Source organism: Mustela nigripes, chromosome 7 (assembly GCF_022355385.1).
Source record: "Mustela nigripes isolate SB6536 chromosome 7, MUSNIG.SB6536, whole genome shotgun sequence".
NCBI classification, from domain to species: Eukaryota; Metazoa; Chordata; class Mammalia; order Carnivora; family Mustelidae; genus Mustela; species Mustela nigripes.
Window position 1 is genome coordinate 88909849 of NC_081563.1, and position 25926 is coordinate 88935774.

Sequence of the window (25926 nt, forward strand, 5' to 3'; positions counted from 1 at the left end):
GAACCTTGAGAATTGTCATTCTGAACTCTAGATGTGACATATTACCAATGTCTGTATTGATTAGTTCCCTAGCCTTCGGTACTGCCTCTTGTTCTTTTTTTTGTGGTGAATTTTTCCGTCTTGTCATTTTTTCCAGATAAGGGTATATGAAGGAGCAAGTAAAATACTAAAAGGGTGGCAAAAACCCCAGGATCATATGCTTTAACCAAATCAGAAGAGATCCCAAATGTGAATGGGGAGAAAGGGGATAAAAAGAGGTTCAAAAAGGAAGAAAGAAAAAAAAGAGAAAAAAAAAGAAAAAGAAAAGAAAAGAATTAAAAAAAGGAAAAAGAATAAAGAAAAATATAAAAAAGAAAAAATATATATATTAGCTAAACTAGTTAAAAAACGTTAAAAAAGAAAAGGGTAAAAGTTAAAAAAAAGATTTTACCAGAAGGCGAAAAAAAAAAAAAATGATAACGAGAAAAATTAAATTAACTGTGAGACTAAAAAAATTCACAGGGAGAAAGCCGTGAGTTCCGTGCTTTGCTTTCTCCTTCTCTGGAATTCTGCTGCTCTCCTTGGTATTGAAACTGCACTCCTTGGTAGGTGAACTTGGTCTTGGCTGGATTTCTTGTTGATTTTCTGGGGGAGGGGCCTGGTGTAGTGATTCTCAAGTGTCTTTGCCCCAGGTGGAATTGCACCGCCCTTACCAGGGGCCTGGCTGAGTAATCTGCTTGGGTTTGCTTTCAGGAGCTTTTGGTCCCTTAGCGCTTTCCATAGAGTTCTGGAGGATGGGAATACAAATGGCGGCCTCCTGGTCTCCGGCCTGTAGGAGCCGAGAGCCCAGGGCCCCACTCCTCAGTGCGCCCTCAGACAACAGCGCCCAGTTACTCCTGTCTGCCTGACCTCCGGCCGCGCTCTGAGCTCACCGAGCCTGTGTCTGGTTCAGGGTAACCCCTAGCTGTGATCTTACTGTCGGCTCTGTCTCTGTAGCCGGCTTTCCCGTTCCAATACCCGCAAGCTCTGCGACACTCAGACACCCCTGATCCTTCTGTGACCTTGCGGGACCTGAGGCCATGCTGACCCTGCATGGGCTTCGCCCCGGTTTAGCCTCTGGAGTGATGTCCCTCAGTGGAACAGACTTTTAAAAGTCCTGATTTTGTGCTCCGTTGCTCCACTGCTTGCCTGCAGCTGGCTCCTCCCCGCCCCCCCCATCTGTCTTCCCGTCGCTTTGGATTCACGTCTCTGCCAGTCCTACCTTTCAGAAAGTGGTTGTTTTTCTGTTTCCAGAATTGCTGTTCTTCTTCTCTTCGATCTGCCGATGGATTTGCAGGTGTTTGCAATCTTTAGATAAGCTATCTAGCTGATGTCTGGCTAGCTGAAGTAGTCTCAGCCTGCTACTTCTCCGCCATCTTGACTCCTCCCCTGCACTGAGATTCTTTAGTGTGTCTTTTTTGCTTTTCTCAAGCCAAGCTAGTAACTTTTTAGTCATTATCCTGAATTCTAGCTCTGACATTTTACTTACATCCATGTTGATTACATCTGTGGCAGAGAGTATTACCTATAGTTCTTTCTTTTGGTGTGAATTCCTTTTTCTAGTCATTTTGCCCAGAGAAGAATGGATGAACGAGAGAAGAAAATAAAAAATAACTATGGCCCAAGTGAAATACACAATAGATAAATCTGAAGAGGTCAGAAAATAAAAAAGAAAAGACAAAGAAAAAAAAAGGGGTGGAGGTGAGAAACTGTAGTCTCCCAGATGGACAAAACAGGGTGATGACTTGGTCTTAGGTGTATTTTCGTCTCTGATTTTAGAAGACACTGAATCCAGTAGTGTAAAGAAAGTAAAACTTACATATATACAAAAGATGAATACAGTGAAGGAAGCCAGAAATGGAGAATGTATTTAAATATGTAAATGTAAGAAATGAAAGTTAGAAAAAGACTTAAAAACAGAGAATTGATAAAATAAGAAACTAGTTGAAAAGGAAAAAAGAAAAAATGTTAAACAAAGATAAATGAATCACGAGATAAAACCCTCAAATTCTATATACAATTTTCCCCTAGTGCTCCATAAACTTGGTGTTCACCTGTTGTTCCAGCTGGTGTTCTGAGGGCAGGGCCTGCTGCACTGTTTCTTAGGTGTTTTTGCCTGAGTGGAGTTAGTTGCATCACCCCTTGCCAGGTGCCTGGGCTCAGTGTAAGCTGCTACCCATTGCCATGTGTGTCCTTTGCTCCCTGGAGGCTTTCTGTGCCTCTGTAGAGGATGAAAATAAAAATGACCAAGCCTCATCTCCAGCCCCAGAGCTGAAAGATCATGGTCCCTTTTCTTCAGTAAATCCTCAAGGATAAGCAGTCTTCAGTTTTGTGTGTGCCAAACTCTGCAGGCTCTTGTGGTACATGCCCATACCGATCCTCCCAGGAGAAGGCAGAGGGTCCCTGTGTTTTTGCCCTTTGCAGCCCCCTCTGCCCCCCTCTTTCCACAGAGAGGTTCAAGGTTTATGGCTAGCTGAGCTGAGAGCCCACTTCCAGGCTTGCTGACCATAACTGGTTTCCGTTCTCCAGTGCCTGGAAACTCTGCCTGCTCAGGCATCCTCTTTCTTTGACCCCAGGGATCCTAAGACCACACTGTTCCACCTAGGATTCTGCCCTGCTTCGCCATCTGAGCACCTTTCAGTTAGGGGCATCTCTCAGTAGAGCAGACTTCTGAAGGTTGTGATTTTGTGCTCTGGGCTTTAATCACTTTCTGGTAGTCAGCTTTTGGAGGCTCTCCCCTCCTGCCATTTATCTTCCCCTATATCCCCTTAGATTCACTTCTCCACACCTCCTACCTTGCAAAATATGGTTGCTTTTCTATTTGTAGAATTTCAGCAATTCTTTTCTTACATCCCAGGTTGAATTCACATGTATTTAGAATGATTTGATAATCACCTAGCTAAATTCAAAGGACCGTATGAAATGAGGTCTCCTATGGTTTTGCCATCTTGCCTCCTCTCTGGAGATGTTTTTCATAGAATTTATTGCTGATTTTGTTTGTTTGCATCACAAAGGAAAATAATAAACCAGTCTCACTTGTGATTACCCATTTACATTTACTGTAACAACTAAAATATTAAGTTTTCTTCCTTTCCATTTTACTTTATGTGTGCCATTAACTTAACATCTTTCTTCTTGTTTCTGCTTTCCCCTGGGATGGGGACATGTTGCTTTTTATATCACTTTTCTGTGACTGCTGTAACAAATTACCAGAAAGCTGGTGCTTCAAACAATAGACATTTGTTCTCTTATAGTTCTGGAAGCCAGAAGTCTGACATCAGTTTCATGGCCAGAATCAAGGCACTAACAGGGCCACCCTTCTTCTAGAGCCTCTAGGGGAACATCTGTCCCTTGCCTCCTCCATCTTCTGATAGCTGCTGGCATTCCTTGGCTTGTGGCTATATTACTCTAATCTCTGCCTCTTAGGTCATTTTGAAAATATAGGTTTTATTATTATTCAAGTATGGTGAGGCCAACAGATCAGGAGGTAACCATCATTAAAAAATCCCTTATTCAGGGGAACCCTCTTACACTGTTGGTGGGAATGCAAGTTGGTGCAGCCACTTTGGAAAACAGTGTGGAGATTCCTTAAGAGGTTAAAAATAGAGCTTCCCTGTGACCCTGCAATTGCACTACTGGGTATTTACCCCACAGATACAGATGTAGTGAAAAGAAGGGAAAGAAGGGCCATCTGTACCCCCAATGTTCATAGCAGCAATGGCCGCAGTTACCAAACTGTGGAAAGAACCAAGATGCCCTTCAACGGAAGAATGGATAAAGAAGATGTGGTCCATTTATACTATGGAGTATTATGCCTCCATCAGAAAGGATGAATACCCAACATTTGTATCAAAATGGACAGGACTGGAAGAGATTATGCTGAGTGAAATAAATCAAGCAGAGAGTCAATTATCATATGGTTTTGCTTACTTGCGGAGCATAAGGAATAACATAACACGGAGGACATGGGGAGATGGAGAGGAAAAGGGAGTTGGGGGAAATTGGAGGGGGAGATGAACCATGAGAGACTGTGGATTCTGAGAAACAATCTGAGGGTTTTGGAAAGGCCAGGGCGGGTGGGGGTGGTGGTGAGAGGTTGGGTGAGCCTGGTGGCGGGTATTATAGAGGGCACATATTGCTTGGAGCATTGGGTGTGGTACATAAACAATGAATTCTGGAACACTGAAAAATTTTAAAAAAAATCCTTTATTCTTACAGTTTGTAACTGCAGGGGGGCATTCCATGCTGCAGAGCCACATAGGGGGAAGCACCAGGGTCAGTCAGCAGGGGAACTGAGAGCTGGAACCTTTCTTGTGGTTTTCATGGGAAGATATGGGAAAGGCAGAATAAACAGACTAATTTGAAACATTTCGGTGGGTATTAAGACACAGGGGCGGGTACCTGACCTGGGAGTGATTTCCCCTGCTGTCTGAAATCTCCCTCTGCTTCCTTTTTATAAGGACACTTGTGATTGTGTTTAGGCCCAGCTGGGTGATCCACGGTAATCTCTCCATCTCAAGATTCTTACTTTAGTGACATCTGCAAAGTGTTTGTCATGAGATAACGTTCACAAGTGCTAGTGTTTAGTATGTAGACATTTTTTGAAGGGCTGCTATTTAGCCTACCATAGAATTCTTTCCTTCTTTCCATCATTAGTGTGAGACTTTTGTTGGTACCAGTTTGCATGTATACTTGTTTCATTCTTGCTGATTCATTGTACAGATACAAGCATCTGACTACTTTATTATGTTTTACAATACAGTTTCAAGCACTGATGTATTGAAATAGTACACTATCATAAGTTAGTTTTTCTTTTTTCTTTTCCTTTTTATTTTAAAGGAAATGTTAAAAATGTTTTATAAAGTGTTTTGTTGTAAAAAGATGGCATGAGTCACTGAGTTAGGAACTGCTCCTCTAGTTCAGCTGCTTATTTTGCATATATAGGCATACCTCTGGGAGATTATAGGCTGGCTTCCAGACTACTGCAAAAAAGTGAATATTGCAATAAATTGAGTCATATGAATTTTTTGCTTTCCCAGTGTTTACAATATACTGTTGTCTTTTAAATGTGCAATAGCATTATATCTTTAAAACCTATGTACATACCTTAATTTTAAAAAATACTTTATTGCTAAAAACTGCTAACCATCATATAAGCTTTCAGTAGGTTGTAATTTTTTTTTTTTTTAGATTTTACTTATTTATTTGAGAGAGAGAGAGCATGAGAAGGGGGAGGGTCAGAGGGATAAGCAGACTCCCCGCCGAGCAGGGAATCTGATGCGGGACTTGATCCCAGGACTCTAGGATCATGACCTGAGCCGAAGGCAGTCACTTAACCAACTGAGCCACCCTGGCGCCCTGGTTGTAATATATTTGCTGGTGGAGGGTCTTGCCACTGTCTTGATGGCTGCTGAATGATCAGAGTGGTAGTTCCTGAAGATTGGGGTGGCTGAGGCAAATGTCTTAAAATAAGACAAGTTTGCCACATTGATTAACTCTTCCCTTCATGAACAATTTCTTTGTAGAGTTTGATACTGTGTGATAGCATTTTTACCACAGCACAGCTTCTTTCAAAGTTGTGGAGTCAATCCTCTCAAACCCTGCTGCTTTATCAACTAAGTTTATGTGATATTCTAAATCTTTTGTTGTCATTTCAACAATCTTTATAGCATCTTCGCCAGGACTAGATTCCATCTCAAGAAACCACCTTCTTCACTCGTCCATAAGAAGCAATGCCTTATCTATTCAAGTTTTATCATGAGATTGCAATAATTCAGTCACATCTTCAGGCTCAACGTCTAATTGTAGTTCTCTTGCCATTTATACCACCTCTGCAGTTAAATCATTCACTGAAATCCTGAACCTCTTCCCTGAAAGTCGTCCAAGAGGGTTGGAATCAACTTCTTCCAAATTCCTTTTGATATCGTATCTCTTGAATCATGAATGGTCTTAATGGTGTCTAGAATGGTGAATCCTTTCCAGGTGGTTTTCAGTTGACTTTGCTTAGGTGCATCAGAGGAATCATCATCTGTGGCAGCTATAACCTTACAAAATGTATTTCTTAAATAATAAGACCTGAAAGTCAAAATTACTTTTTGATTCATGGGCTGCTGAATGGTGGTTGTGTTAGCAGACATGAAAATAGCATTAATCTTCATATTCCCATCAGAGCTGTTGGGTGACCAGGTGCATTGTCAATGACCAGTAATATTTTGAAAGGAGTTTTCTGAGCAGTAGGTCTCAATAGTGGGCTTAAAATATTCAGTAAACCATGTTGTCAACAGATGTGCTGTCATCCATGCTTTGTTGTTCCACTGACAGAGCACAGGCTGAGTAGATTTAGCATGATTCTTAAAGGCCCTAGGATTTTCAGAATGTTAAATGAGCATTGGCTTCAACTTAAAGTCACCAGCTGCATCAGCCCCTAACAAGAGAGTCAGCATGTCCTTTGAAGCTTTGAAGCTGTACATTGACTTCTCTCTAGCTATGATGTCCTGGATGGCATTTCTTCTAATAGAAGTTGTTTCATCTACATTGAAAATCTTTTATTTAGTGTAACCACCTTCATTATCTTACTTAGATCTTCTGGATAATTTGTTACAGCTTCTATATCAGCATTTGCTGCTTCACATTGCATTTCTATGATATGGAGATGGCTTCTTCCTTTAAATGTCATAAACCATCCTCTGCTAGCTTCAGACTTTTCTTCTACAGCTTCCTCACCTCTCTTAGTCTTCATACAGTTGAAAGGAGGTCCTTGCTGTGATTTAGACTTTGACTTAAGGGAATGTTGTGGCTGGTTTGATGATATATCCAGGCTGTTTTTCTGTCTTAGCATTCATGTACTCACTGGAGTAACATTTTTAATCTCCTTCAAGAACTTTTCTTTTGTATTCATAGCTTGGCTAACTGTTTGGTGCAAGAAGTTTAGCTTTTGACATATCTTGGCTTTGGACATGCCTTTACAGCATGCTCTTCCTTTTACTTGGGCATGTAGAAGCCACTGTAGGGTTATTAATTGGCCTAATTTCAGGAGTGTTGTGTGAGAGAGTAGGAAGGCCTGAGGAGACGGACACAGAGTGGGGGAATGCTATTTGGTGGAGCAGTCAGAACACACAGAGCATTTATCAGTTAAGTTCACCATCTTAAACATTGGTGTGGTTTGTGGCACCCCAAAACAATTAAAATAGTAACATCAAAGATCACTGATCACAGATCATATAACAAATATAGTAATAGTCAAAAATCACAATAAAATATTGAAAGAATTACCAAAATGTGACACAGACATATGAAGTGAACAGATGCTTTTGGAAAGATGTCACTGATAGACTTGCTTAAACGGGATTGCCACAGACCTTCAATTAGTAAAGCAAAAACAAAAACCCACAATACCAGTGAAATAAGTGAAGTGAATAAAACATGCTATGCTTGTAGATAAATGGCTACCTGACACTCTGAGAAATTAAGTGACTGGTTTAATGTCACATGGCTATGGCCATGGTGGTGATTAGGAATAAATTAGTCTTTCAGAAAAAGAGAAGCTTCCCTTGGACTTAGGAACCTAGAATTGAGAGATTCCAGAGCAGAAAGTAGTGTCAGCACTCACTGTGTCCCAGGGATTAAAAAAGAAAGGAAAGTGGGGATAGTAGGGGGAAGCTTTAGAATTCTTTCAGGAATGAGCAAGTAGAGGAAAGAACAGGGATTTGAGCAGACTAGGAACTCTGTTTGGGTTTGTCCTACTCCAAAAAGAGCCTTTGTCTCTGGACTAACACTTCTCTCACCTCAGGCCCCTGACAAACTCCATCATCTTTCAAGAAGTAGGAAATCTTAAGTGTGTTTTATAGCCCACCTTGTTCCATAAGGGAGTGAAGGTAAACTTGGAAAAAACTAAGGAGGGGAATTTCTGTAGAGTTGGGTGTTTTCAAAAAATTACCTGTGGATATCCTTCTTACTTTTGTTTTTGTTTCCTTTTTAGGAATTTATTGACCTTTATTCAGTGAAAGGATGGGCAGCTGATGTTTTTTGGTTGACGTTGAATGTTGCCATATTATAAATTTTGAAGATTTATTTAATTTAGAGAGAGAGAGAAAGAGTACGTGAGCAGGAAGAGGAGTAGAGTGGGAGGAAAGAATCCCAAGCAAACTCCACACTGAGCATGGAGTCTGATGTAGGGCTCCATGACCTGAGATGAAATCAAGAGCTGGATGCTTAACCAACTGAGCCACCCAGGTGTCCCAGTCATGTTATAACTTTTGAACCATCAGAACTGGAAATTAAAAAGCCTTACTATGCAAAAGTTATATATTGTCCCATGTAATAACATGTTAATATGTATATCTGAGAGCTGAGAGTTTGCTTTTAAAATAATTTTATTCTGATTATCACTTTGTCTTAGAATTATGAAAAGATTAAAATAGCTGCTATTTGGAAAATAGGGACTTAGATTCTTAGCATAAAAACTACATAAAGTACTCTAGTAAGTTACCAACAGGTTGATGTTTAACATAGGCAAGATAATCATTACCAAAGATTGTACTGAATTGCTGATAGCATATACTTTTTAGAAACAAACAGCTGCTTTTGAAATATTGGCAGGTCTTAGATAGATAATTCTCTTGTGAGATTTAAGTGATTGACTTTTAATTAATAAGAATGTTTATTTTCTTATGTTGCTTGCTAATATAGTATTTTGTCAAATATTAGTATAATGTTGATACAGACAGTTCTTATGTCACTTTCCTCTTACTACTGAAAATAACCTATAACTGAGATTGATTGTGTCTTCGGGTAATCCTTTCAAATTGGAGATTTAAATACTTTCCACCAAGCTATAAACTACAAAATTACATAAAATATTGTGACTCAAAAAAGCATTGAAAAAAATTGTTTTCAGGAGATAAGTTAGCCCCTTGTGGCAAACCTTATGGGCTCCCTCCCCCATCACCATTCCCATCCCTTTCTCTTTCGCCTACTCAGTGCTCTCACTGACAGGAATGGCCACATGCGTGACACATGTGTGGCCAGTGAGGGGGATATTGGAATTCCACTGAGAGTTTCTAGGAAACTATATTTTGGCTTTCTGATAAGAGGGAACATATGATTGGCACTGTCCCTACACTACACCCTTCTTTTTACCTTGTCCTGTAGAGCCTTTTGACCATGAATTATAATGTGAAGAAACAGTCTGAAATGAAGAATTTGGGTTTCTGATGGCATTATTTTGCACCAGTCCTAGAACCAGTTCTAGGAAGTGCCTACCTCTTAAGAGAGAAACAATAATCTGTTTGATTAAGCCACTAAAAATTCTGCTTTCTTTAAAGTCTTTATTTGGAAGGTAGAGGTTTATTATTTTAAAATTCAAGTGGAGATAGATGTCAGCAAGGTGGTAGACTAGGATGCTCCAGCCTTCATTCCTTCACAGAAATATCAAATTAACAACTACGGACTGACTAAATTAACTTTATAGGAGCTCTGAAAACTAGTCAAAGATCTGTAGCAGTCAACCTAATGTATATTCAAAAAAAGCCGTATTCAAAAACATTAGGAAATTTTGTTCTCTCTCTTTTTTTTTTTAGGTTTTTTTTAAATTGATTTATTTGACAGAGAACACAAGTATGCAGAGAGGCAGGCAGGTGTTGGAGAGGAGGCTCCCCTCTGAGCAGAGAGCCGATTGTGGGGCTCGATCCCAGGACCCTGAGATCATGACCTGAGCCGAAGGCAGAAGCTTAACCCACTGAGCGACCCAGGCACCCCTTTTGTTACCTTTTTATTGCCTTTACACCACCCCACTGCTGGTGTGGTACAGGGCAGATGGGAGGAAGTAGTCAATTCATTACTCTGTCCCTCAAACAGAAAAGACAGTGAACTAGTTTGAAATATTCTGGCCTATCTGGGTGGTCCAAAGGATTGGGTTCTCTCTTTGCCTGATTCAGAGCATGGACTAGGACATTTATAAATAGATTGGATCTCAAACTGAAGGCTGAGAAGGGCAGTGGTGGGCACCAGGGCACTTGAAAGCTGCAGGGTACGGTAGACTGCAGATGCCTGGGACAAGAAATTATAGACAGACTATTCTCCACACATCTGAGGTGTGGAGAATAAGCTGGGGTGAGACTCTGGGAAATTAAAACATTTAAAAGCAGCCAGGGGAAATTGGAAAAAGGGTGCCTGGGTGGCTCAGTCAGTTAAGCATCAGACTCTTGATTTCATCTCAGGTCATGATCTCATGATCCTGGGATTAAGCCCCACATTGGGCACTGTGCTGAGCGTGGCATCTGCTTCTCCCTTTCCCTCTGCTCCTCCCCCCACTCATGCTCGCTCACTATCTCTTGTTCTCAAACAAATAAACTCTTTTAAAAAAAAGAAAGAGAGAAAAGAAAAAGCACACTTATAGACCCTGATAGGACTTACACCTAAAAAAGACCTGAGAAGACCCTAGGCCTATACTTTGCATTATTCCCAAGGGCCCAGGGGACTGCTAATTAATGAAGAAGATCTTCCATACTAGTCTGCAAAGACTAGGAAAGGTGGTTCATTTTTCAAATGATAAGTTTTCAGCAAAAAAATTACAAGGCATACAAAGAAACAGGGAACATGGCCTATTAAAAAATAAATAAATAACTAAATCTTGAGAAAATATCCCCAAAGAAGCATGCAAAGAAACTCACTCGGGAAAGACTTTAAAGCAACTATCTTAAATATACACAAGGGCTAAAAGAAAACACAAAGAACCAAAAGAAGTCAGGAAAACTGTGTATGAAAATATGAGAATTTCAACAAAGTGCTGGAGTTTAATAAAAAGGAACCAAATAGAAATTCTCGAGCTGAAAAATGCAGTGACTGAACCAAAAAACATTAGAGAGTTTCAACAGCAGATTTAAACAAGCACAAGAAAGAATCAGTGAACTTAAAGACAGGCATTTTAAATTACAGGACTGAGGAGCAAAAAGAAGGAAAAATGAAGAAAAGGGAACAGAGCAGAGCCCATGGGACTTACAGGACATCACGAGGCTGGTCAATATGCATATCATGGTAGTCCCAGAAGAAGAGAGAGAAGGGGGGCGGAAAAATTTGCCCCTTCAATAATCTATTTGAAAAAATAATGGCTGAAAACTTATCAAGTGTGAAGAAAGACATAGTTTTACAAATCTTAAGCTCACCGAATTCCAAAGCTCAGTGAACTTCAGAAAAACCCAAAGAGCTCACAGTGAAGACACATGATAATAAAACTGTCAGAAGTCAAAGAAAGAATCTTGAAAGAAGCATGGAAAAATGTGGTATATACATAAAATTGAGTATCATTCAGCCTTAAAAAGGAAGGAAATTTTGACACCTGCTATGACTTGGATGAACCTGGAGGACATTATGCTAAGTGAAATTAGCCAGACACAAAAAGACAAGTTTTATATGATTCCACTTACACAAGATACTAAAATAGTCAAATCTATAAAGAGAGAAAGTAGAGTGTTGGTTGCCAGGAGCTGGGGGACAGACGGAAGTGGGTGTTAGTGTTTATTGGGTACAGTTCCTTTTAGAGAAGATGGAAATTTCTAGAGATGGATGGTTGCACAACAATGTGAATTACTTAATACTAACTGTAACTTAATAATGATTAAAATGTAAGTTTTTTGCATATTTAACCACAACTTAGAAATTAAATAAAAAAGCTTTTAGAACTTAAAAAAAGATGAGGCTAAGGATAAATGTAAAAGTGTGTTTTTTTTTTAAACATCACCAAACTATCATTTAGAAATGACCGTCATTGGGGTGCCTGGGTGACTCAGTGAGTTATGCCTCTACCTTTGGCTCAGGTCATGAGTCCAGGGTCCTGGGATCAAGCCCTGCATGGGGCTCTCTGCTCAGCAGGGAGCCTGCTCCCCCCTCCCAGCCTGCTTCTCTGCCTACTTGTGATCTCTGTCTGTCAAATAAATTAAAAAAAAAAAAAAAAAGAAAGAAAAGAAGCAACCATCATTAAATGTTATTTCAGATATCTTTCTGTAGTTGTGTACATATGAAAATATTGATGAATGGATAAACAGATGAAAATACTTTTACAGAAATGATATTGTTATACATGTACTTAATGAAATCTTTTTTCCCCAAGTTTTTATTAAAATTTCAGTTATCTTACTGAAATCTATTTAACAGGAAAAATGAAATGGATTTGAGTTATAAATATTTTATATCACAAATTCTTTCTGTTAAGAAAAGGTAAAAAGCATTCTCTCTTTTTATTTTTTCAATTGTAAAATAATATAACAAAATTTACCTTAGTAGTCATTTTTAAAAATTAATTAACTGGTTAATTAGTTAATTTAGAGAGAGAGAATGAGCAAGCAGGGGGAGGGCCAGAGGGAGAGAGAGAGGCAGGAAATCCAGAGCAAACTCCGTGCTGAGCATGGAGCCTGATGCTGGTCTTGATCCCTGACCCAAGAGATCATGACTTGAGTCAAAACCACAAGTCAACCAGCTGAACCACCCAGGCGGCCCTACTGTATTAGTCAATTTAGTGTATCCTGACTTTTAAATACTGTTTTCAGTTTTAGACATTTATTGACTCCTAGCTAGGAAAGATGAAGACAGCAGCACTAGTGAACTTTCCATCTCCCCTTCCTTGACTTCCTGACATTTTAGTTGTTTTGGGTTTTTTTTTTTTTTAACATTATCACAGTTTATATTTTTCATTCTGTTCTGTGGCCATAATTTGCAATGTGCTTCATGTTGATTTTCTTACTACTTTGCTTTATATTAGTTTTACATCAGTTTATATTCAGTGCTCAGAAATAGCTCTTTTACCATAACATCCACATTTCTGTGTTCTTATTTTTGAATAATCTCTTAATTGTTCCCTCTCCCATATGAGTCCCACATCCCTCCTCCCCAGTTAACGTAGTGCTGAGTATAGAGGTATAAAACTTGCTTTCTTTTGTTCAAAAATTTGCAATCTGTGCTTTTACTGTTACAGAGAAGTGAAAAGACAGTCTGATATTTTTCCCTGTTAGTGATAATTTATTCTTTTGCTTAGAGGGCTAATGACTATTTTATCTTTGAAGTTTAGGGTATTCCTTGCTATTTAATGTTCTGAGGCAAATTTTCCTGGGTCACTATTGTGCTTTTTCAATCCGCAGATCCACTTCTTTGTTCATTTACCATTTCATACATCAATTGACCCCTTGAACAACACAGGTTTGAACTGTGCCTACATGGATTCTACATGGATTGTTTTTTCTTTCTGTAAATATATTATAGTACTGTGGATGTATTTTGTCTTCCTATGGTTTTCTTTCTTTCTTTTCAAATTTTTACTTGAACTCTAGTTAGTTAATATGTAGTGTAATATTGGTTTCAGGAGTAGATTTTAGTGATTTGTGACTTAAACAACACCCAGTACTCATCACAACAAGTGCCCTCCTTAATATCCATCACTGTTTGGCCTATTCTCCACCTGCCTCCCGTCCATCAACCCTCAGTTTGTTATTTTTCATTAAGAGTCTCTTCCGGTTTGTGTCCCACCCTCTTTTCTCCCCCTTCCCATATATTCATCTGTTTTATCTCTTAAATTCTACATATAAGTGAAATCATATGATATTTGTCTTTCTCTGACTGACTTATTTCACTTGGCGTAATATATTCTAGGACTTTATAAAGATAAAAAGCTTTTGGACAGTGAAGGAAAAAACAAAACTAAAAGGCAGCCTAAGAATGGGAGAAAATATCTGCAAATGATATTATCAGGTGAAGGACTAGTACCCAAGACCTATAAAGAACTTCTCAAACTCAATACTCCAAACACAAATAATCCAGTTAAGAAATGGGCAGAGGACATGAACATTTTCCCAAAGAAGACATATATGGCTAACAGACACATGAAAAGATGCTCAACGTAACTCATCAGGGTAATATAAATCAAAACCACAAGGAGATACCTCATACCTGTCAGAATGGCTAAAAATCAACAACACAGGAAACAACGGATGTTGGTGAGGATATGGATAAAGGGGTACCCTTTTACACTATTGGTGGGAATGCAATCTGGTGCAGCCACTCTGGAAAGCAGTATCGAAGTTCCTCAACAAGTTAAAAAGAGACTACCTTACAACATAGCAATTGCACTACTAGGTATTTACCCAAAGGATACAAAAATACAGATTTGAGGGGTACATGCACCCCAATCTTCATAGCAGCATTATCAATAATAGCCCATATATCCATATAGGCTATATGTGCATATATAGATGCACCCACACAATGGAATATGGCTCAGCCATCAACAAGAACGAAGTCTTGCCATTTCCAACAATGTAGATGGAGCTAGAATGTATTGGAGTATGTATTAGAATGTAATGGAGACATGTCTTGAAAGATGTTGCTGTGGTCGATGTCGAAGAGATTACTGCCTATGTTCTCCTCTAGGATTTTGATAGATTCCTGTCTCACATTGAGGTCTTTTTTCCATTTTGAGTTTATCTTTGTGTATGGTGTAAGAGAATGGTTGAGTTTCATTCTTCTACACATAGCTGTCCAATTTTCCCAGCACCATTTATTGAAGAGACTTTTTTCCACTGTATATTTTTTCCTGCTTTGTCGAAGATTATTTGACCATAGTATTGAGGGTCCATATCTGGGCTCTCTACTCTGTTCCACTGATCTATGTGTCTGTTTTTGTGCCAGTACCATGCTGTCTGGTGATCCTTGCTTTGTAGTAAAGCTTGAAATCAGGCAACCTGATGCCCCCAGTTTTGTTTTTCTTCTTCAACATTTCCTTAGCAATTCGGGGTCTCTTCTGGTTCCATACAAATTTTAGGATTGTTTGTTCCAGCTCTTTGAAAAATGCCAATGGAATTTTGATTGGGATGGCATTAAAAGTATAGATTGCTCTAGGCAGTATAGACATTTCAACACTGTTTATTCTTCTGATCCATGAGTATAAAATGCCCTTCTTTTTGTGTCTTCAATTTCTTTCATGAGTGTTCTGTAGTTCCTCGAGTACAGATCCTTTACCTCTTTGATTAGGTTTATTCCCAGGTATCTGATGGTTCTTGTTGCTATAGTAAATGGAATCGATTCTCTAATTTCCCTTTCTGTGTTTTCATTGTTAGTGTAAAAGAAGGTAACTGATTTCTGTACGTTGATTTTGTATCCTGCCACATTACTGAATTGCTGTAATGAATGCTAGTAACTGAATTGAATGAGTTTTAGTAGTTTGGGGGTGTAGTCTTTTGGATTTTCCCCAAAACCCAAATAAACCCAAAATAAAACTTTCCCATATAAAGTATCATATCATCTGTGAAGAGAGAAAGTTTGACTTCTTCATTGCCAATTTGAATACCTTTTATTTCTCTTTGTTGTCTGATTGCTGTTGCTAGGACTTCTAATACTATGTTGAACAAGAGTGGTGAGAGTGGGCATCCTTGTTGTGTTCCTGATCCCAAAGGGAAGGCTGTCAGCTTTTCCCCATTGAGGATGATATTTGCTGTGATATTTCTCGTATTGGGGTATTACATGTTTTTCTTACACTTGATGAAGTTGAGGAACGTTCCCTCTATTCCTATACTTTGAAGCGTTTTAATCAGGAACAGATGCCGTATCTTGTCAAATGCTTTTTCTGCATCATTTGAGAGAACCATGTGGTTCTCTCTTCATTTATTGATTTGTTCTATCACGTTGTTTGATTTGCAAATGTTGAACCACCCCTGCATCCCATGGATAAATCCCACCTGGTCATGGTGGATAATCTTTTTAATGTACTGTTGGATCCTATTAGCTAGGATCTTGTTGAGAATTTTAGCATCCATTTTCATCAGGGATCTTGGTCTGAAATTCGCCTTTTTGATGGGGTCTTGCTAGGTTTGGGGATCAGGGTAATGCTGGTTTCATAGAAAGAGTCTGGAAGTTTTCTTTCTGTTTCTGTTTTTTGAAACAGCTTCAGGAGAATAGGTATTATTTCTTCTTTGAGTGTTTGGTAGAATTCTCCAGGTCCTGGGCTCTTGTTTTTTGGGAGGCTTTTGATCACTGCTTCAATCTCTTAACTAGATATTGGCCTATTTGGGTTGCCAGTTTCTTCTTGGTTCAGTTTTGAAAGTTTATAGGTTCCAGGAATGCATCCATTTCATCTAGGTTGCTTAACTTATTGGCATATAACTATTGATAATAATTTCTTATGATTGTTTCTGTTTCCTTGGTGTTAGTCATAATCTCTTTCTTTTCATTCATAATTTTATTAATTTGGGTCCTCTCTCTTTTCTTTTGGATTAGTTTGGCCAGTGGTTTATCGATTTTATTGATTCTTTCAAAAAACCAGCTTCTAGTTTTGTTGATGTGTTCTGCTGTATCTCTAGTTCCTATCTCATTGACCTCTGCTCTAATCTTGATTATTTCCCTTCTTGTGTATGGGGTTGGCTTATTTTGTTGTTGATTTTCTGGTTCTTCAAGGTGTAAAGAGAACAAGTGTATTCTGGATGTTTCAGTTTATTTTTTTTGAGGGAGGCTTGGATGGCTACGTATTTCTCCCATAGGTTTTGGACCAATGTGTCTTCATTCTCATTGGTTTCCATGAATTGTTTACGTTCTTATTTGATTTCCTGGTTGATCCAAACATTCTTAAGCAGGGTGGCCTTTAGCTTCCAAGTATTCGAATTCCTTCCAAACTTTTTCTTGTGGCTGAGGTCCAGGTTCAAAACATTGTGGTCTAAGAATATGTGGGGAATAATCTCAATCTTTTGGTTTCAGTTGAGCCCTGATTTGTGACCCAGTATGTGGTCTGTTCTGGAGTAAGTTCCATGTACACTCGAGAAGAACTAGTATTCTGTTGTTTTAGGGTGGAATGTTCTGTATATATCTCTGAGGTCCATCTGGTCCAATGTGTCATTCAATGCTTTTATTTCTCTATTGATTTTCTGCTTCGATGATCTCTCTGTTACTTAGAGATGTTAAGATCCCCTACTATTAATGTATTAGTATCAGTATGACTATCTTAACAGTTGGCTTATGTAGTTGGCTGCTTCTGTATTGGGGGCATAAATACTTAAAATTATTAGATTTTCTTGGTGGATAGATCCTTTAAGAATGATGTCATGTCCTTCTTTATCTCTGACTGCAGTCTTTGGTTTAAAATCTAATTTATCTGATGTGAGAATCACTACCCCAGCTTTCTTTTGAGGCCCATTGGCATGGAAGATAGTTCTCCATCCCTTCACTTTCAGTCTGGGTGCATCTTTACATATGATGTCTCTTGTAGACATCATATGGACAGGTCCTATTATTTTATCTAGTCTGCAACCCTGTGCCATTTTATGAGAGCATGTAGGCCTTTCACGTTGGGAGTGATTATTGAAAGTAAGTTTTTATTGACATCATGTTGCCTGTAAAGCCCTTGTTTCTATACATTGTCTCTGTAAATTTCTGTTCTATGTCACTCTTGGGTTCTTTCTTCTTTTATAGAACCCCCCTTAATATTTCTTGTGGTGCCACCTTGGTGGTCACATACTCTTATAAACCTTGCCAGTCTTAGAAGTTCTTTATCTCTCCATTCATTTTGAGCGTCAGCCTTGCTGTATAAAGTATCCTTGGCTGCATGTTCTTCTCATTTAGTGCCCTGAATATGTCTTGCCAGCCCTTTCTGGCTTGCCAGATTTCTGTGGACAGGTCTGACGTTATTCTAATGGGCTTTCCTCTGTACCTAAGGAATTTCTTTGAGTGCTTTTAACCAGACTCCAAGTTAATGCTGGTCCCCAATCACAGGGCACTCTCATATTGGGGTATTACTTTCCAGTGGGTTGCTTCTGGTGGCTCCCTTCCCCTTCTGTTTATCTTCTGATATCAGTCCGAACATTCCCACTGTGTTTTACCTTTTCACTGGCATCTTCCACCACCTTAGAGATCCAGAAGTGTATAATCCTACATCTCATGTGTATTCAGAGTGTTCTGGTAGATATTTAGCTCACTTTAGGGTGACTGGTTGAAACAGGATCTCCTATCTCTCCGCCATCCTGCCTCTCCCTCTGTACACAGATTTTTGACTGTGTAGGGTTGGGAGGGGTCAGCACCATAAACCCTATGTTGTTCAAGGGTAAACTGCAATATGTATTATTTTATTAACTTGATATCAAGAATACAAATTATCCTTTTTCGGATCTTTTTTTGATAGTCTTCCATATCTTGGTTTCTTTCTGATTATTTCTTTATAGCATTTTCATTGGTATGATTTAGGATTATCTCAAATTTTTATGATAGTAATCAAATTTTCAGCTATATTATTTCAGTTTTGTGATTTATCAGGGTTTTTTGTTTGTTTGTTTGTTTGTTTGCTTAAGTAGGCTCCATACCCAGCGTGGAGCCCAAGGTGGGGCTTGAACTCACAACCCTGAGGTCAAGTTAGATACTTAATCAACTGAACTAGGCACCCCTAAATATACATTTTTTAATGGTGGTTTTTAAATTTTGTCTTTTAAAAATCTTTTTGTTGATCATCTTTTCTTATTGTCTAGCCATGTTTTTATTAGGTTAATATATAATTCAAAAGTCTTATGGAAATCTGTTCTGTTTTTTGAGTTGTGTTTTCTTTTACATTTTATTGTCTTGTACATTGCCATAATCCTTTCTTATTGATTGATTGATTGACTGATTGATTGATTTATGTAATATGTATGCCATGTTGCCATGCTGTTTCTCCTCTTGTTTTCAGTTGGACCTCCATGTCCACATTTTCTGTGTGTCCTCATAGAAGGCATGGAGCTCTCTCTTCATACTACCATAGCCAAGTCCAGTTTTCATTTTCTCCCTTCCAAGCTACAGTTTAAAAGCCATTTTCCTTAATATATATGTTTTTTCAGTGCCCCATGGGTGTATTAATAACATGCTGTTAGATTCTCAGGACTGTTCTTACTTCTGAGATTTGACTAAATATCTTGTTTGGTTCATTTCACGTTAGGAAAGTGGGCGGTATGAGTATCCTGTTCTCACAGAGAAATTCTTTTGGCTTTAGACTGGCTTCTACACTATACTGCAGTCTGTACTCAGGAACATTATTTTCAGATAGACCCTGGAAGCCAGCCCCTTTCTCTGTTTTCCAGTCAGAAGATTGAAAAGGTAACAACAGCTGTTTAGTTTGTTCTTCTTCAGGTTTGGGGGCTGTGTTAGTAAGAATTCCCAAGGTTTTGTTAACCCCAGTATATGATATGGAAGATATTGTTAAGGAGGGGTGGACCCTGGCCACATTTCTAACTCTTCCCACTCTATAACTTTGTTTATATCCTAGAACATTTTTTAAGGTTTGTGACTTCAACTTCTGCCCATTTTTTGGTTGTTGTTGGTGAGGGTTTGGGGGGGTTTTTTTTGCTTTAAAGTTTTAATCCTTATGACTAAGTATTAGGGGAGAGAAATTTTATCAACCATTTTTATCTTCCCATTTTAATGTAGGAATCAGTGAATTAGTGAAGAATGTAGGAATCATGCTAAGTAATTTATCCTGTGTTACATGAATTTTAGAAGACAAGTCATCTGGCTTATTGGGCCTTCAATCCCCCCCCCCCACTTTTGTACTAGCCACCTTTATTCAAATTAAAGTTCTTCTAAGCATAAAAGATGTATCTGAACATCGGAGTAATGAAAAAATGTTAAAACTGCAGTGTTTCAGTCTTAGAGTTAAACCTAACACAATGCATATAAGAATATCAGAATTTTCTTTCTTTTTATGCCTTTCTCATAGATTTAAAAGTATGGTTGGAAATCAAACTAGTGAATCTACTTTACTTCTAAAAGACCTTTATAAGCTTCACATTTTAAATGTGCTGATATATTAAAGTTTTTGGATGGTCTTGGCTCTTTTCCATTATATAGGTCATACAAGGGAGTTCACTTTTTTTTTTTTTTTTTTTAAGATTTTATTTGGGGCGTCTGGGTGGTTCAGCGGGTTAAAACCTCTGCCTTCGGCTCAGGTCATGATCCCAGGGTCCTGGGATTGAGCCCCGCATCGGGCTCTCAGCTCCGTAGGGTGCCTGCTTCCTCTTCTCTCTCTCTGCCCCTCTGCCTACTTGTGATCTCTGTCTGTCAAATAAATAAATAAAATCTTGAGATCATTGTTGAGGCCTTTCTGATAACATGAACAGTATTAACACATATTTTTTATGTTAAAAGTATTATTTTATGTTACATATATTATTTTTATGTCATGTATTATATGCTATATTCTTATAACAAAGCTAAAGAACATCAGGTGAACATCATAAGGAAGAAAAAATTCATCTACAGTACTCTATTTATTGAGGAAAAAATTGTGTATACATGGGCCTATGTAGTTCAAACTCAAATTGTTCAAGGGTCAACTGTACAAAAAAAACATTGTAACTTTTTAATGTGGATTTTAGGTTTTTAAATTGAGAACATATTGTAGATCAATATTATAGATTGTCGGTATATTAAGAACCCTCAGTGGACTTTCTGGTAGTGACTTACATGATTGTTCTTTATCCGCTGCTTTAAAATTAAAATCTGTTAGTCATGTAATATAGTTACCTTTCTTGTTCAGAGTTGACATAAATCATATGTGTCAGGATCTGAAAAAAGAAGACTGTCAGTTTTAATGAAGCAGCTTGAAATATCAGTCCATTTCTAATGATAGCTGGCTCCATTGGTTAAGCCTCTGATTCTTGATCTCGGGGTTGTTGGTCTCCATGCAAGGTGTGGAGCTTACTTTAAAAAAGTAGTAATAAATGTTCTTTGTAGATTATGTGTGCTATATTTGTAACCTACATTTTCATTCTCTAAGAAGATTCTGTAACTGAGATACATACATGTACATGCACGCACGTGCGCGCGCGCACACACACACACACACACACACACACACACACACACGACTTTTGGTGAACTAAGTGTAGTCCGTACTTGGGTTAGAGTGCTGTGGGGGTAGTATTACATTTTTTCCTCCTACTTTTTACTACTTGGTAAAATGCAGAGGACAGGTGACCATTGCTCTTGCATTCCACTGCTAGCATGCACCACCTTTCATTTTCTGTTACCACAACATTGCTCTGACTTTACTAGTGTGGATTTTGTTGGTTTCATTATTGAATAGTTTACTTTACTCAGTAAAGACAGCCTTTTAAGCTGTGCTTATAGATTCAAAAAGAATGATGAATACATAGCTATCATATTTTTATGTCCTTTGTCCTTTTTGTTATTGACTTATTTATCTGTGTGAAATAAAGTCCTGTATTCACTCCTCTGAATTTTACAGAGCCTTTTTACATAGGAATTTAACTACTGTAAAGGCCATAATTTATTATTTTTCTATGATTTTTGCTTCTTTTCAAGTTTCCTAATTACCATTATTAGTGATTTACACCTTACAAAGCATTTTTATGCATTATTGTATTCAACTCATAACCACTTTAACAGATCTTTTAGTTTTAACTATTGCAAACTTTACTGTGGCCCTTATTCTCAAACCTTTGCATAAATTAGATTCAGACACAGTTTTAGAGGCAAAATTGCTGAATCAAAGAATATACCTGCTTATAAGCCTTTTGATACAAATCTGTCAATTCTAATTATTTTATTCCTACTGAGGTTGAATATTTTTTCTGTATTTATTCCATTGTGATTTTTTGCTTGTGCCCTTTGTTCATTACTAAAAATATTCGGTCCATCTTTTTCTTAATAATTTATAAGAGCTTCTTTTAACATTATCAGTCTTCTAGTAAATATATTACAAGGGGATTTCCTCTTAGTGTCTCTGCTTCAAGTTTGACATTTCCCTTTTGTTTTGCTTTTGTCTTTTAGAGCTTTTGCCTTTTAAATTTTGTAACTTTTTTTAATAGGCAATAAAATTTTATACTTTGTAAAATTTTTCAACCTTTTATGAATCTTTTCACCCTTTGGCTTTTGTCCTTAAAGAGTTATTTCCAGAGTCCACAGTCTCTCATGGTTCCTCTCCCCCTCCAATTTCCCCCAATTCACTTTTCCTTTCCTTCTCTTAATGTTCTCCATGTTATTCCTTATGTCCCACAAGTAAGTGAAACCATATGATAATTGACTTTCTCTGCTTGACTTATTTCACCAGCATAATCTCCAGTCCCTTCCATGTTGATACAAAAGTTGGGTATTCATCCTTTCTGATGGCTGAGTAATATCCCATTTGCATATATGGACCACATCTTCTTAGAGGAGAGAGGGTGGGGGGATGGGTAACCCACTATTAAGGAGGGCATGTATTGCATGGAACGCTGGGTGTGGTACATAAACAATGAATCTTGGAACACCGAAAAAAATAAAATTTAAAAAAACTAAAAAATAAAATATTCTACAAAAATAAAAGTTATTCCCTAGTCATTGATTATGTAAATTGTCACTGACACTTAAATGAAATTCTTAAATGTAAGGTTTTTAAAAAGATTGCTATCCACAAATATTTCTTATTGTTAATTATTTAAACTCAGCCTACTGTTAGGAACTTTTTGAAGAAATGATCTTTCCCCATTCTTCCAAACATGGGATTTCTGCTAAATACTATCTAGTGGAAGTTGGATATTAGGGAAAATAGTCTTATCTTTGGTTTACATTGTTCAACAAGAGCCAATGGAGATTTTCATTTTTCAAATGAAGGTATTTTTGCTCAAAGTTTAAGTGTAAAAAGAATGAAAATCCAAATTAGTATTTATGAATACCTTACATAGTTCTGGTTTGTTATCAGTTTCCTTTTAGCTACACCCTAACAGCGAAGCACTGGTGATTTGTTTTGCAGAATCCTTGCAGCCTTTCCTGGAAGCCTGTAGCAACACTTTATTTTTTCGTACTTGCTCTGTGCTACTTCGAACCCCAAAACTTGATCTTCAAATACTAGAAAAGCTCAGTATTATTCTGCAGAAACTTTCCAAAATAAAGTAAGAATATTTTTGTTTCCTAAGATTTTTTTTTTGGAAGATCTCTTATTGCAATCATTTAGGCCTTTCTGAATCCTATACTGAATCAACTTTGTTTATTAAGTTACAGGTTCCAGTAAATATAGAATCTTGAGATTCATGATATATTAATGCATGTCTAAGATACATTTGGAATGACAAATGAGAATTAGAGCATTATCTAGGAATGTCTTGTTTCTGTAATTCATTTCTGCTAAATGAACCTTATATCTAAGGTTATACCACAGAGTATGCAAAAACAAAGAGCAGTTTTTAGCATCCATGTGGCAGTATCAGAGTGAATTACTGCACACTGATACTCTGTAATACCACAGGTGAAAATTAAAAGAGATATTAAAAGTCTTGTCTATCTACAGATCCTATTGATGTACTGAACTGAATTTAGGGAATGAAAATGAAGCAAGCAGGAGAGATTTAAAATGATAACTGGTAACTGGTTTTATTTTAGGAAATAACCATGGGCTTGTTATGCCACTAATTGGATTTTATTATAATCCTTTTTGCATTTTTTCTTCTTTTCCTCTGATGCAAACATTGATACTAAATTATAAATAAAGAACATAGATTTTAAGCTTTATTTTCTTAATCTTGGTAGAGTCTCATGTTTCTTTTGAGGCAAATTAAACACCTGTCTCATCTCATGTTTATAACAGTAAAATTTCGGTCTTGTTTAACTCCTCTGCCCCTTCCCTTTCCCCTCACCTGTGATTTGCATGGTGTGAACTTTGGTGTTTTACCAGACCTCAGTATACTTGAATAGTAAATACAACACCTCTTAAAATTATTTGTAGATATGTGACAGTGGGTCCATATGTTCTCCTTGCTGCCTAGCATACAATATCACATCACAGTAAATTATTAATTGTCAAATTGTAATCTCATACTCAGCAAGTTTTGGACTGGCATCAGTTAAGCTTATCAGTTCATTGTCTTCCTTCATTTGCAGACTGACTGTATCATGGTTGTCTTGATTTGTATTTGGTGAATTCTCAGGAAGACCTGTTATAATTTACCTGTGGTGCCACGAAGCTGTAGTAACATTACTTAAGTTTAATTGGGTCTTAGCTCTTAATTTGTGGGATTTTTTTTATGTAGTCTCAGAGTTGTTTTTTTAATGTACTCCCTTGAGCCAAATAATTTTACTATTGATGTGTGTTATAGCTTACGTTCATTTCAGAAGGAGAGCAAAGCTCCAGCAAGAGGGTGGGGAATAATGCGCAAGAAGGGGTCTTAAAATAAAGCTTTAATAGCACAGAGATGTGAATCGTTTTGCATTAAGTGGGTGGTTACATAAGTTATTTGATAATCTCTTTCAAGACGTAAATACATGGAGACAAGGAAATAAGAAATATATTTCAGATATATTCTGATTGAAAATCAAATTACTGACTCATTATTGGAAGGAGGATAATTGAAAAGGTATGTTGGAGCTAAGCCAGAAAGTAACCCAGTACTCTGCTACTTACTTAAAATAAGATGATCAAGTATTTTTCTTTCTAACTGTGAGGGGAAAAAATATTCTCAAGCATTTTAATGGTGACTAAGGTGCAGTTTTCAGGATTATAAAGCATATTCTCTTCTTCTTTGAATGCTTTGCGACTTTAAACTTATCTCCTAAAGTCTGTTTTGTTTGTCTTGGCGTATTAATCCTTTAGTTAACCTATGTTCTGCTCTATGTTGGAACCAGTTGCCATTTGCTCACGTTTACAAGTAAATGATCTCTCCTTGTCATTTCAGATAAACTCCCTGAGAGTGTGCGCTAAGTTAATGTACTTATTCTCTTACAGGAGTAACAAGAAGCTCTTTGAACTTTTTACTATTCATCTGATGCTTCAAGAATTACAAAGGACAACACATCCAGAGCATGCCTTTCTCTGTATTAACCTAAATTCAACTCTGTTCAATTTGGGTTTGACAAAATGCAACTCCCTGGCCTCCAATGCAAGCCATTAGACTGGCTTATTATTATTTTATGTATATGGTATGTTGTTTCTTATTTGTAAGATTGTGAAAATTACCAAAGTAACTAAAAGTCTACCAAGTAAAGTTATCAGTAGCGTCATTTATCATGAAAAGTAGTTTTTTTTTTAACTTTTAAAATGAAATCTATAGAAGCTGTGGACTTTTTGGACTGATTCAGTTCAACTTAGTAAGTACTAAGTTGAACTGAATCAGTAGTAGTACTTAGTAAGTACTACTAATGTAGAAAATGGAATTTCCAGAATTAATGACAGTGGGGTTACTTTTTGTAAGAGTGTTTTAGGAAAATTTTTAAATTATGTGATTATTTGGAATAAAATTGGTGTTTGTGTGGGAAAGAGGATTAGATCATGTTTGTCATTCTTTCTTAACGTGTTAGCAATTTCCCCTTTCAGAAGCAAAAATCCATAACTTCTAACTTGCCATCTTCATATTATAACTTTTGTATAGAAACTAGATTCACAAAAGTGATTTTTTTATTGTGCTGTTCAGAGTACTTTAAAAAAAGAATTTTTTCTATTTTTATTTTTTTCCAAAACAATTATCACCAAAGTATATGCGTACAACAGAAGTTAAAAAAAAAAAACTGAAAAATAAACAAAAAAATCTTAGTCCCAACACCCAGTGATATGTCTTGCTATAGCCAAAGAGGAGTGAAATAGCCACAAGTCTGGGTGAGGCAGAGGTTTGGTGAGACTTTGGGCAAAATACTGCAGAACAAAAAGAAGGAGCATGGTCCTAAACACTTATAAAATTATGCTCTGTGACTATATAATCTCATTTCCAGAAACTGGGTGAAATTTTCAGGAAACTTTTGGTCTCTTCAAAAGACTATAAGAAAGTATGCTACTTGTGAAGCAGAAACAGAAAGCCATAAAGAGAGAACAGGCTAAGGTGAGCATGGTGACACTTATAGGAACTGAAGTATGCAGAAGCAAAAATGCACAGCAGACACTTCAGAAGATAGAATCAGTGTCACACACACACAAAAAGCAACTCTCAGAAT

The 25926-nt window shown here is 37.5% G+C and overlaps 1 protein-coding gene across 6 annotated transcripts in view; it reads left to right on the plus strand.

The window, feature by feature from the left end:
* Nucleotides 1-25002, plus strand: part of CCDC138 (coiled-coil domain containing 138) — a 133578-nt gene extending 108576 nt beyond the window's left edge. For 4 of the 6 annotated variants that reach the window (XM_059406390.1, XM_059406391.1, XM_059406392.1 and 1 more), the window contains exons 14-15: nt 22763-22901; nt 24728-25002. In XM_059406390.1, coding sequence (XP_059262373.1) covers nt 22763-22901; nt 24728-24893 — 305 coding nt within the window. In that variant the 3' untranslated portion in view covers nt 24894-25002. The remainder of the gene's footprint in view (nt 1-22762; nt 22902-24727) is intronic. The other 2 variants (XM_059406394.1, XM_059406396.1) reach the window with 2 other exon arrangements.
* The last annotated feature ends 924 nt before the right edge of the window (nt 25003-25926 follow it).